The 14,590-nt window shown below is 38.3% G+C and overlaps 1 protein-coding gene across 1 annotated transcript in view; it reads left to right on the forward strand.

Annotated features, from left to right (window-relative positions):
* Gabrr3 (gamma-aminobutyric acid type A receptor subunit rho3) overlaps window positions 1–14,590 on the forward strand; it is a 50,391-nt gene that overhangs the window by 12,893 nt on the left and 22,908 nt on the right. Inside the window, exon 3 of the mRNA XM_075953531.1 lies at window positions 10,998–11,065. Within this exon, the coding sequence (XP_075809646.1) occupies window positions 10,998–11,065 (68 nt within the window). The remainder of the gene's footprint in view (window positions 1–10,997; window positions 11,066–14,590) is intronic.

The raw sequence follows: 14,590 nt of genomic DNA on the forward strand, positions 1-14,590 counted from the left end.
AGGTAGGGAGGTTAGAAAGCATCCCAAGTAGTAAGTGGCTGAAGCAAGATGTCGTGGCAGGTGGAGGTGGTGGAGCAGGACCCCAGAAAGGAGCTTTGTAGAGCTTAGTGTTCTTCCCTTGCAGCTCTTCTACAAAGTTTCATCACTGAGAGACCATGTTTTCCAGAGATGTACAGGGAGCTTGACATCTTTCAGATAAACTAAATTTCTTTGAGTTTGCTTGGTTGGTTTTTGTTTGTTTGTTTGTTTGTTTGTATGTTTTATGGAAACAAAATCTCACCTCTAAAATTCTCAAACTGACAACTTTTCAAAATGCTGGAATATGCAAACAAGGGAAGGATAGATGAAGAAAAAACAAGACCCTCTGACAATAAAGCAGCCCCAAAGCTTGGACGAACAACCAGTGAGAATTGGAAGAAATGTGATAATCATTGCATATGCTCACAGCCAAGAGAAGCAGGCCGGCCTGTAGATGCCATGGAAAGTTGAAGTGTTAATGGAAAAAAATAAATTATCAAGCCACTGTTATCTGAAGGGCTGTTTTTGGTTTGTTATGGCTTGGTGTGATTTTTCTCTTTTTTTAATGTGTCAGTATGTTCTGTGTATATTTGTGTCCACACAGATGTGAGATCACATGTGCCAATGTGGATTCACATGATTACATATGCATTCAGAAATCCAGAGCTATTTGAGGACTCTTCCTTGAACAATACTCATTCATTGAGGCAACACCTCTCAGTTGAATGCAGAGCTCCTTGGTATAGCCAGTTTGGCTAGGCAGCTCCCTTGGGGGATCCTGTGCTGAAACTGTAGACAGTCTGCCATGCTCATCAGCATTTATATGAGTGCTGGAGATCCAAACTTTGGTTATTACCCTTACACTTTACCTGATAGGCAATCTCCCAACCACTGGTTTTCTTTGGTAATTTTCCAGAAACCACTGGGTTGCTATTCTAAAGACCTGGTTTAAACTCTGTTTTGTTAGTGACGCAGACTATCCTGATCATGAGAAGAGTGGGGAAGGCTCTTATCAGTCAGGGCCCTGGACCCCATCTCCAGGATTCCTGACCCTCTAGATCTAAGTGAGGAAGATTGAGAGTTGCATAGCTTGCAGATGCTGCTGACACTGCATTGTCAATGATGCTGATGCTGTGGCTCTGAGAATCACAAACTGAGAGCCACTGGGTTAACATAACATCATCAGACTTAAGTCTTGGTGAGTTTGTTACTTTTGATTTCCAGAGTATTTACCACAGTTATTGGATTGCAATTTACAGTCATAGAAGCCTGGAAATTGATCAGGTTTAAAGATATTCTTATTTAGTGCTGAGCACTCAACAGTTGCACATTCTCAGCACTCTGAGAAGTTATGAAGCGTTGAACTGACTGCTACCCACTGCCGAAAGAAGCTTCTGTGACAGAGGCTGGGAGCAGCAGTGGTACACACGCTGGTCTGTAGGTATAAAAGTGCATGACTAGAAGACAGTTTGACAATGCCTTCCCTCCAACCGTCTAATGACATCCCCAGTGACTATTATCAGGTTTCCTCCCATGGACTAAGCCCCATCATCTGATCAGAGAACATACCTGTACAAGCGCAGCACAGGATCAAACCAGTCAATTATTCCAGAATGGGTGGGAGAGGGGCTCTTGTGGCTTTGTGTTGGGCTGAGGAGCTATTGACAATTGATGTCTCCCTCAGGAGACAGCATCATTCTTCCTGGAAGACGTGACTACTGAAAGTCTGCCCATGCTCATGCTAGCACCACTAATTGGATTTGATTTTTCAAAGAGAAAAATAAGAAAGAGGACTTGGGGAGTGGTCAGGATTAGCATTAGGATCCAATGAGGGAATATGGCATTGGTGTGGATATAATCACAATACGGTGTGTGTGTGTGTGTGTGTGTGTGTGTGTGTGTGTGTGTAAAATTATCAAAGAATAAGTAAAAATGCTAATTTAAAAGCAAAAGGTGTTTATTTCACTGTCCTTCTGAAGCTCCCCCTTCTTTCTCTACATCACTATTTCTCTGAAAATCTTTCAAAAGATTCCACAACTCTTAATTAGAATTTTTAAATAAACTTGTGCTCATCCAGAAAAGAATTTCCCAAAGTTTGGATAATGTAGTTTACAACTATGGCACCGGTGAGCTGTAGCAGTTTTCTCCATTCTGTGATTTCAAAAAATCAGGAAAAGCTCGGCGTTGTATTCCTTGAAGCCACTAGGAGGCGCGAGTCGCACATGAATTGTTAGAAACTGGCCTCATCCATGGAAAAAGAATGAATCATGAATCTTTTCATGAATCTTTTCAATATTGGTTGCCTGATTTATCTGTTATTATTTTATTTGTTTGTTTGTCTATTTGTTTTGAGGCTATTGTGAATGGTACTGTTTTTACTGATTTCTTTCACAATATGTTTGTCATCTGTATACAGAGGGCTACTACTGGGTTTTGTGTGTTAATTTTGATAGCTTCGCTGAAAGTGCATCAGCTGTAGGTGCTTTTCAGGTGGAATCTTTAGGGAAGGGCACACTGATGTCTCCCTTTCCTATTTGTATCCCCTTCACCCACTTCAGTTGTCTTCCTGCTCCAGCAATGACTTCAAGCCATAATTCCTGAATTAAGTTGTTCTCTGGGATAGAGGAAGAGGTGTTGTTGTTGTTGTTGTTGTTGTTGTTGTTGTTGTTTAATAGGGTCTTTCATAGGGACATTAGCAATAAAGAGAGAGAGGTGGCTATACGTATTAGTGGACCTCACAGCAAACAATCCACAGACACCTTATTGTTCAATGTGTTTCAAGAATTAGCAGAAACACCAATGAGTCCATCTGAATTCTGAAGCTCAGGCCCAAAGCCTGCATTGTAACTCTGCATGGTAACAGGATGCCCAGGTGAGTGCCTGTGGAGTCTGCAGAATGCAAAGCCTGCACCCTCCTTTCAAGGTAAAATGTTTACACTTTCATCCTACACCCTGTGCATCCTTCTCACCTCCAGAAAAGCATAACACCAACCTAACAGTCCCTCTTTGCCTTATTGTTAGGAAATACATGATAAGCATTCTAAGCATTTCTAAAATGTAAGCAAAGACTGCTCTTTTGTTCCCAGATTTGAATACTCACATGGAAACTATATTAATTATAACACTGCTTGGCCTATTAACTCAGGCTTCTTATTAACTAATTCTTATATCTTTTATTAACCCATTTCTATCAATCTGTGCATGGGCACAAGGCTGTGGCTTATTGGTAAGGGTATGGCGTCTGTCTCCTTCTACAGCTACATAGCATCTGTCTGACTCTTCCTACTTTCTCTATATATCTCTTTCAGCTAGGCAATATTCTGCCCTGCTATATGCCGAAGCACCTTCTTTATTAACCAATGGTAATAAAAGATATTCACAGCATACAGAGAAGAATTCCACATCATCTTCCCTTTTCTGTCTAAATAAAAAGGAAGGTTTTAACTTTAACATAGTAAAATTACATATACAAACAGGTATCAAATAAGAATTACAGTTATGATATTTCTTTATGAGTCTAAACTTTCATATCAAATTTATTTTTATCATAGCTAAGGAAAATTATAATTATCTGTCTTTAACTCCCTCAAAGACCCCAGAAGAATATAATATTACCTAAATAAATAGGAAGTGCATTGTAAGCAGCTTCCAAAGTTCTAGAATTGACAGGGACATCTTGCTGCCTGGACAGTCACCCAAAGTTCTTCTGTAATGTTGGGGCATCCATCTTCAGCCTACAGGTCCATAGTATCCAGCAGACTTTTCCATGAAGCAGGAATTTAAAAGACTGTTTCTCCTATATTGGCAGTTCTTTCTTCTGTCTCTTGCAGAATGTCTGGCAGATTCTCTCATGAAGCAGGAACCCTGAAGGACCATCTCACCTTCTTTAAGCAACTTCAGCAGTAATTTTTCTATGGGTCCTGCATGTCCAGTCTATACAGCATACCATCAAGCAATCCAAGAAAGAGCAGTTTCTTGCCCAAATTACTAGCAAACTCCATAAGGAGACTCTTGATGATCATCATCCTCTTGAAGTGATTGGTGATGCCAGAAGCAGACATGTTTCACTGTTTAGAAAAGTCTAAATTTTTTTATTTTTTATTGATTTTATTGAGCTATACATTTTTCTCTGCTCCCCTGCCTTCCTCTCTCCTCTGTTTCAACCCTGTCCCATGTTCCCCATGCTCCCAATTTACTCAGAAGATCTTGTCCTTTTCTATTTCTCATGTATATTAGATCCATGCATGTCTCGCTGTCTAGATTCTCTGGGATTATGAATTGTAGGCTAGTTTTCTTTGCTTTGTGTATAAAAACCACTTATGAGTGAGTAATATGATATTTGTCTTTTTGGGTCTGAGTTACCTCATTCAATATGATGTTTTCTAGATCCATCCATTTGCCTGCAAAATTTAAGAAGTCATTATTTTTTTCTGCTGTGTAGTACTCCATTGTGTAAATGTACCACATTTTCCTTATCCATTCTTTGGTCGAGGGGCATTTAGGTTGTTTCCAGACTCTGGCTATGGCAAACAACGCTGCTAGGAACATAGTTGAACACATGTCCTTGTGGCACAATTGAGCATCCTTTGGATATATACCCAAAAGTGGTATTGCTGGGTCTTGAGGAAGGTTGTTTCCTAATTTTCTGAGAAATCACCACACTGATATCCAAAGGGGCTGTACCAGCTTGCATTCCCACCAGCAATGCAGAAGTGTTCCCTTTTCCCCACAACCTCTCCAGCATAAGTTGTCATCAGTGTTTTTGATCTTGGCCATTCTTACAGGTGTAAGATGGAATCTCAGAGTTGTTTTGGTTTGCATTTCTCTGGTGGCTAAGGATGTTGAGCATTTCCTTAAGTGTCTTTTAGCCATTTTAGATTCCTCTGTTGAGAGTTCTCTGTTTAGGTCTGTACTCCATTTTTTTATTGGATTATTTGTTCTTTTGATGACCAGTTTCTTGAGATCTTTGTATATTTTGGAGACCAGTCTGATGTGTGGTTACTGAAGATCATTTCCTATTCTGTAGGCTGCCGATTTGTCTTGTTGACTGTGTCCTTTGCTTTACAGAAGCTTAGAAAAGTCTAAATTCTTAAAACATTTTACATGCCATATTCCATAGTCTTGGAAGTGTTGAAAATTATCTATCTAACTGAAATATATCTAGAAAACCTAGCAATGAAAGAAGACAGAGACAGAGACCCACATTGGAGCACCGGACTGAAATCTCAAGGTCCAAATCAGGAGCAGAAGGAGAGAGAGCACAAGCAAGGAACTCAGGACCGCGAGGGGTGCACCCACACACTGAGACAATGGGGATGTTCTACTGGGAACTCACCAAGACCAGCTGGCCTGGGTCTGAAAAAGCATGGGATAAAACCGGACTTGCTGAACATAGTGGACAATGAGGACTACTGAGAACTCAAGAACAATGGCAATGGGTTTTTGATCCTACTGCACGCACTGGCTTTGGGGGAGCCTAGGCAGTTTGGATGCTCACCTTACTAGACCTGGATGGAGGTGGGTGATCCTTGGACTTCCCACAGTTCAGGGAACCCTGATTGCTCTTCGGGCTGATGAAGGAGGGGGACTTGATCAGGGGAGGGGGAGGGAAATGAGAGGCGGTGGCGGGGAGGAGGCAGAAATCTTTAATAAATAAATAAATAAATACAAAAAAAAGAAAACCTAACTAACATAACTACAAGTTTGACTATTTTTATAAATGACTACTTATTAATCTGTATTTCTTAATTATACATTGCATTTTAAATGAGTTGTATAAGCATAATATCTTAAACAAGAGTAGAAATATACATCTAACACAATTGACCTTAAATTTGTATCAATAAACCAAAGTCCATATTAGTGCCAAGTGTCCATCTCTCCTTAAATTGTTTTTCCCGGGGCTATTTTATGAGATTATTAAATATGAAATTGAAACATGTGACTGGTACTTAGTGACAGGTGGCAGATCATCTCACAATTAAGAATTTTTATGACAATTATAGGCTGGGCTAAATGGTGTTCAAATGGCTTATTGAGTCATTCAAGATGGAAAAATCCCTGAGTCCAGGCAGAAGTGTCTGTCTACTAGCTCTGTGAAATAGTCTTTAACGATCATCTGCTTAGCTTGACCAGAACCGTACCTTATATGGTGACTCATTTCTCTGTCCTCAAATGGCTGCTTTCTTTTGGGAAATCAGGCTGTGGAATACAAAAGGCAAGCTTTAATTTATCTATCCTCGCTTCTCCTTGTCCACAGCTCATGAACATACTTCTCTTTTCTCAGCTAAATGTAACTTCAGCACTTCCCTTGCCTTAATGTGTTTTTCTAATTAGGTTTAACATTAAAACCAGCTGCTACCAGGGTGGTTTTTTTTTTCACTTTTATAAAGCATTGGAAGATTAATTGACTCATTATGTGGAAACAGGAGGATGTAAATTTAGGGAGCTTTTTGTTTAACTCGGGTTATAAATTGCAGCTCATTTTCTTTATTTATGTTTTCCCGCCCACTATGTCTCCTATAACTAAGGACTTTTTGTTTCAGTCTTCCATATGATGATTTCTTTGTTTCGCTAAAGTCAGTTCACCACCTCGATTCTGGCAGCTGAGTTGAGACAAAAGCTAACATTATCAAAGCTTCTTGCGGTCCCCACATGTCACATAACAGGCCTGAGAGTCAGAAGAACTTGTTTTGTTTGTTTGTTTTCAATATTTTTATATTTATTTATTTATTTATTTATTATGTATACAATATTCTGTCTGTGTGCATGTTTGCAGGCCAGAAGAGGGCACCAGACCTCTTTACAGATGGTTGTGAGCCACCATGTGGTTGCCAGGAATTGTACTCAGGACCTTTGGAAGAGCAGGCAATGCTCTTAACCACTGAACCATCTCTCCAGCCCAGAAGGACTTGTTCCCATTCCTACCACTACCTTGCTTCAGATTTCAAACAAGAGTTTGTATTTATCCGCATAAGTTCATACAGAGGTCACCTAGAGCTAGAAAGCCTTGTGTACCTACCTAGTGGAGTCGGTAAGGATATGAAATGATACATTGTCGAGTGTATTGTAATGACATGACACTACAGAGATGGATACATAATTTCTACTTAGCCCTAATTAGTCTACCCCCCAAAAAATCCAAATATATACATTAAAAAGTTTACAGATGTGTTATTACCTAGTGATTCTTGGAATTTAATTGTCAAAGGGGTTAATATTTAGATAACTTTTACTTGATTTTATCTATGAACTTGGTCAAAGTTCTTATAACGGTACTATCATTTAAGATGTTAAGTCTATTGCTGACCCAACAGAGAATAGATGTTAGGTAGCAGAATATTTGAATGGGCTCAAGGGCTGGATGTGGTATGCGCTCCTTTATGTATTCTCGCAACAGCCCTGCAAGGTGGGCTCCGTATCTGTTCTCTTTACTGATGAACAAACAGAAGTATAAAGGTTAAAGAAGCACACAGAACTTTAGCCCTACTTTGGTTTTATGTGACTGCAGATGTTGGCATTTTAACACCTGTACTTAATTGTCACTTTGTCTGATACTTCTCTTTACCTGATAGCACAAGAATGACGTTTGGCGGTATGAAGAGTAACCAATATTCTGTAACTCTCAGTCTTGCCCTTACATTCCTTGCCCCTCGTATTCAGCCCTCAAGTGTCAGAACTCCTTCTACACAGGAGTTGGGTGCCCTTGACAAAGAGTTCAAAGGAGACAGGCATGAGGCCAGAGAGCATCCCACAGGCACACATTGTGAAATCTGAGGAGGTCATCTCCATATAACGGTATAGATGGAAATGGAAGAGAGAGGAAATAGAAGATAAATGGGAACTCAGTTCAAATGACCAAGCCATGTATTACCTTCAGTGTAAAAGAAGCCTCGAGATTCCATTGCATGTCCAGCAGTAGGGTGAATATATCATTGAGAGCTAGTATTATAGCAATGTTCCCAAGATTTCAGAAATAGCCACTAACAACCAGGATATGCACTCATCTCTCCATATCTTTTTTCTTTTTTAAAATTGTTTTTATTGAGCTATATATTTTTCTCCGCTCCCCTCCCTTCGTCCCTCCCTCCCCTTTACTCTCTCCCATGGTCCCCATGCTCCCAATTTACTTAGGAGATCTTGGCTTTTTCTACTTCCTATATAGATTTGATCCATGTATGTCTCTCTTAGGGTCCTCTTTGTTGTCTAGATTCTCTGGGATTGTGAATTGTAGGCTGATTTTACTTTGCTTTATGTCTAAAAGCCACTTATGAGTGATTACATATTATATTTGTCTTACCTCACTCAATATGATGTTTTCTAGATCAATCCATTTGCCCACAAATTTCAAGATGTCATTATTTTTTCTCCTGTGTAGTACTCCATTGTGTAAATGTACCACATTTTCCTTATCCATTCTTTGGTCAAAAGGTTGTTTCCAGATTCTGGCTATGACAAATAATCCTGCTATGAACATAGTTGAGCACATGTCCTTTGGGTCTATACCCAAAAGTAGTATCACTAGGTCTTGAGAAAGGTTGTTTTCTAATTTTCTGAGAAATCCATCTTTCCATATCCTAAGGGATTATTTTCCAGTCTGCCACTGTTCCTAAAAAGACACCAACATGTGCAGATGTTTAAGTCCTTTGTATGAAAAGGCACAGCACTTGAATATACCCTATCTTAATTCTTCCATCATCTATCAATTGTTTCTAGCTTACTTCTAATGTCTCGTACAATGTAGACGCTGTGTAAATTGTTGTTAATAAGGCTTGTCCAGAAAATAATGATGAGGAAAAAGCAGTACATGTTCAGTTCACAGACAGATTGGATCTTAACTGAAGTTGATAGAACCACAGATATGGAACCCATTGACTCAAATACCCAATTGTCCTTAAAAGATCCTAAATCCAAGCTGTTCTCTAGTTTCTTCAGAAAATGAGTGGTGGAAAATCATTGTAGGGGTGTGTGTGTGTGTGTGTGTGTGTGTGTGTGTGTGTGTGCTTGTGCACATGTGTATGTGTTAAAACAATGTCTTGATAACCAGTATGCCTGAGTGTTTGGTTAAGAATAGTGCCCTTCTAGCTGCATTTTTGCATAACTAAGCAAGTAATGTTAATTTATTAAGATCCAATTAAGCCTATAAACTGTACTGTTTATGACCTGTAGCGGTTGGTACTCTTTGAGTATCTCTGGGCAGATTTTTATAGTGAAAGAAACCAACCTTTGGAACTATATCTTAGTGCATAATATATAATAGTGATGAACTTGTGTTTGCACTTCATCCTGGACATTCTGCCACCCCTTCAAGACCTATCAAAAACCTCATCCCCTGACAGTATTAGAATTAATGGGAAGATTTATTCACCATGAAGTGCCAAGTAGAGCAATGGCTGAGATGTTTTCATAAATTTTTATTTTGACTATAAAGTCAAGAAAAAGGGCAAATTCAAATCACCAGCACTGAAACCTACGAAGGAATCATGTCAAGCTGTTCCCACGTTCATGCGGAGTCAGAATCTGTGGTAAACAACACTATTTATGGAATCAGTGTCATCCAAGCTAACTGATCCAATATGTGAAGAAGATGGTTATGACACAAGTAAGGCATTAAAAAGTGGTGAGACAGAAAGATATTTGAATGACAGGCCAAGTGCCTGGCTAGCTGAGATTCTTCTAAGTAACAAATGATAATTAAAAACAAAGAAATTTTGATGTTACTAAAGACAGCATCAAGAATTAATGAGGTCCCAGAAAAGTAGGAAAGGAATTAACTTGTTTTATACTGTATTATGCATCTAGAAGGCTGTTGAATTGTGTGCATATGTGTGTCACATAGAACATGCTCAGTCATTCTTGAGTCAAGTATGGAAGCGTCTCAGGATGGATTCATCTAAATCCCAACATCTGGATTAAATAGCTGGGACTCAGCTGTGCAGGATTAATCTTTATTTGTTAATAGTTGAAAGTTCTTTTAACTCGATGAGGCAATACGATTTAAATAAGAATGACTTTATTATGGTAAGAAAATACATGCAGAGATTATGTGTAAACATGTGAATTGTGTCAACATAGATAAATGCAGATCAAATTTCATACCCAAAATTTAATGATAAAGTTATTAACAGCAATTCTCCTACAGATACAGAGAGGAGAGAGAGAGAGAGAGAGCGCCTGGGGCGCGTGGGAGGGGAATGTTGAAATTCATTCTTAGTGGAACTAGAAAAAGCCACAATGGCTGTCTGGCTTGGACTCTCTTGGTTGTTTTCTACAATTTCTGGACTCAAAAAAAGAGCCCTGTTCCAGGAGTCCCAGCTGCCAGTGAGTTTAAAGTCCACTGTCTGAGATTGCTTCAGTTTCTATCAGAGTGTATTTCATCCAACAAGTGCCTAGACTGTTTGCTTCTTCTCTGTGCCCTCTGTGGCTACTGATCTACAAGAAGATATGTCTGAGTCTACATCCTTGATGTAGTTCGAGCATCTGTCTATCTCTAGGCCACCAACTGCTTCATGAATGAGAAAGGCTGACACTGGGGGAAAGAGAGAAGTGGGTTTGACATTTCCAGAGCCAAGGACTCTATAAAACTTACTGAACTTCCATTATTATACAAAATGCACAATCTGGCATGCTCTTACATATGTTTCCAAAACATTGTTCCTCTTTACAAACCTACTAGCCGAAACACAGAATAACAAAACAGACAACGCCAGTTCTAGAATATATTATACAAAGAAATCCTTAGGATTTTCCAAGCAAGTGAGCAATCGTGATTGAAGTAGCATTTATTCGTGCATGTGCCTTAGTTATTATATTTGAGGATATGATAAATGATTCAATAGAAAATGGGAAAATGATGAATAAAAATATTGGATAAAATAAATCACCTTCAATTGTTGAACAATGGTGTTTCTTAGTTTTGGAAAATGTCCAAAATGATTATAATGCATTTCTCAGTAAATTATTCATTTTTCTTTCTGAAGGTTCCCCAGTGCCAGTAGGTATAGATGTCCAGGTTGAAAGCATAGACAGCATTTCGGAGGTCAACATGGTGAGTTTTCCCATAGGATATTGAGCTTTTTCGGAAAAGAGGAAAAATGATAATTTTAAGGTCATTGGGTTTTGGTTTTTGAATACGCCACATCTGGCACTTACGTTAGTAGTCTTTCCTACTTGGCCTCACAGTGGAGCTGTGTTGCTCTCCCTCCATTCCCTTCTTTCTCTCTCTGACTACACCCTCATTCTCTCCTCCCGTTTCTGTCTCATGATTTCTCATTTACGGCTTCCTGCAGCACATTGTAGTAAATTTGATGTCTGTCACAGGTTGAAACAAGTGTGTTAGAAAACAGCCATACAGTTTGCAAACTATGAAATCTTAGCCCCAAGGCCTTGTTCATAAAATGATAAACTTCTATGCCAAGTTTTATTATTTCCAGATGTTTCTATTGATATTAATTCTGCTTATCTCTAAGTAACAGAAACAGGGCATTTTAAGATTCATGATCAGTATATTTAATTTAGAAAATTTTGTTTATCCCATGGTATATTATAGAAATACAGAAGAGTTTGATGTTTTATTTTCCAGTGTAATACTTATATTTTCACAAAACATTTTTATTTTAAAAATCACTATTTTATTGGTAGTCATATATGAAAAAATAGATAATATAATTATTTTATATACATATATATATATTAGAAAGAAAAAAGAAAAAAACTAACTTGTTGGATACAAATAAATTTAAAATTTATGTCTACAGAAATAACTATATATGTTACAGCTCATATACCAAAAAGATTTTTTTTAAATGTCTACTCTCAAATTTCATGCTTCCAGTAAAATGTTACTATTCATTCACCTGAAATTATATGCTGTGAACTCTAATATCAAGACCCTACAGATTATGAAAAATAAATAGAAAATATCTAAAAGCTACTTTTAAAAAATTTCATGAAAATACACATATAAAAACTTCAAAACAAGAGAAAATGAAGTATCAGGATTAATGGAATGTCTATTACTGGAATGTCTATTAAATAATAAAGTAGATATTTTCACATAGATGTGAAATTTAAAAAATAATACAAGATAGTTACCTTTTATTCTCAGTACTCCTTTTAGCTTTTCCCAGTCCTCTCCCCGACTTTACTTGCTTTTTCTACCTTTTTCTCTACTTTAACTTAATTTCATCATTTTTAGCCACTTTCATACTTTAATGGCCTCGACTATACTTTTTCCATTTCACTTTCCCTATTTTTAATGTATAAAGACTCTCTTTCTCTGGGTAACTTTCCAAGTAGTTTTTCATTTAAGTGGTTTTCAGCATGGAGGGTATTTTACTATAACAAGAGTTAAGGCCGGGCTCAGCTTCTGTACTTGCATACTTGGTTTTCATTTCAGATGGATTTGTTTTACCTCTTTATTTTATGTTAATTTTATCTAGTCCGAGCTTTGATGAACCCTTTCCTTTATGTTTGCATGCCAAATCCAGGCCATTCTAAGGTACATTTTCAGTGGTCCTTTCCTGGTTTTCCCTAATGGCTGTCAGCATCTGTAGGAACCAGAAGAAGCCCTGAATGAGGGAAATCCCAAGTAACTATTCTGTTGACAGAAACGCAGAGCCTCAGATCCAAGGAGTGATGGCAAAGGTCCACTTCTGAAATGTTGACAGTATGTGTAGAAAAGTCCAGCATAGCCTTATCCCTCCCCCATCATTTACAGCCTGAAGATTGCTCCCCTACAGAGACAGTTCCTACAGAAATTAGCTAAACCTGCCCCTTTGGTCCAGCTGTATATTATAAGCCCTGCCTGCTTGTCCATCTGTATGTAATAACCAGCTTCCTTGCTCAGCTGTGTGCAACAACCCTGCTGTCTGTTCAAGTCTATATACTAAACAAATTGAGGGTCCTTTATGCACAGGCTTCTCCAGCAGAAAGCCCAGACCACAGAATCCAGATTTCTGCTTGACCAAGTTGGTGTTTGTCTTTTCTTCAATCCCAGGAAGCACCACTCATGTTTGTCCCTGGAACCCTGCTAGATGAGTAGCAACCCCCACCCCCATTTTTGTTGTCTCTTCTGCCCTCTTTACATGGGTTTCCTTTGTTTTGATTATGTGTGCATGTAAATAACAAATACTCTTAGCAGGTACCCAGCACCAAGTAATGTTAAGATTATGGGTCTTTTTGGGTGTGCTTTGCATCTTAGTGCCCCCTGATTGATTTGACTATGAAGCCTTCAGATGGATCCGGTGCCCGTGTGTTGGTCCTAGACTCCAGGTGCTGCTTTGATGTGGGGTTTCCCTCTGTATGCTGCCAATGCTATTGGTTAATAAACAAACTGGCTTGGCCTGATAGGGTAGAACAGAGCTTGGCAGGGAAAACTCAACTGAATGTTGGGAGAAGAAGGGCAGAGTCAGGGAGAAGCCATGTAGCTCAGCTGGAGACAGATGCCAGAACTTTACCTGGTAACACACAGATTACTAAAATGGGTTAAATTAATATGTAAGAGTTAGCCAATAAGAAGCTAGAGCTAATTGGCCAAGCAGTGATTTAATTAATACAGTTTCTGTGTGGTTATTTTGGTTCTGGGTGGCCTCCTACTACACTGCTTCTCTCTAGCTTTAGTCTCTCTTTTCATTAAAGTTACCCAGCTGGTCCTTAGCGTTATTTGAGATTGTAACTGTTAGCCTGGTAGTAATCATCTTTCCTTTTCCACATTAAACATCATAGCCTGGACTTTTGTGCTGGGGTGTTAAAAGTGTTTTAAATTGAAATGTCAAAAGTTGTGTGATTTATGAGGTAGACACGTATAAAAGGCATAGTACTCCCATCAAAACATGGCTTATCTTCTCACACTTTCCTGCAAAAGTACTCAACTTTCTTCTTGTTTTTTGAAATACACAGCATATTGAGGATGAAAAACACACACCTGCAGTCAGTCTTCTGTATAATACCACACTGGAACTTCCTGTATAATATCACACTGAAACTTCCTGTATAATATCACACAGGGTCTTCCTGTATAATATTACACTGAAACTTCCTGTATAATATCACACAGGGTCTTCCTGTATAATATTGCATGAGGTTTTCCTGACATGCTGTAACTTAGCTCCTGTTTATCTACCTTTTCCCACCTCCCTATTCCTCTCAGACTCTAGTAACCAACATTCTACTCACAGCCAGGATGAGATCAACTATTTGAATGTCCACATATGGTTCTTCCACATGTGTGATATTGTCCTTCAATAAAGTCAAGGGCTGCTTCCTCCATTAACAGGGGAAAATTGAAGTATTTGCATTTTAATTTTGTTTCCAGCTGAAGAAAACTGTTAATATCTACAAGGGATTCTACATTCATGAATCCTTATAATTCTTTCTCTTTATTTGAAGCTTTCACATGTATGAGCTAATGAAATTTTCAAAAGTTGCTTATAGATATTTAAAATAAAATATATATTTTTGATATATAATCTGTATTACGTATCCTTATTTTTGTAGAAATAACTTTGAATTTAGATTTTACATATGACTAAATATGCAAATACCACAATTAAGAATAAAGTATGAGAGAGAA

Source organism: Microtus pennsylvanicus, chromosome 1 (genome assembly GCF_037038515.1).
Source record: "Microtus pennsylvanicus isolate mMicPen1 chromosome 1, mMicPen1.hap1, whole genome shotgun sequence".
Taxonomy (NCBI): Eukaryota; Metazoa; Chordata; class Mammalia; order Rodentia; family Cricetidae; genus Microtus; species Microtus pennsylvanicus.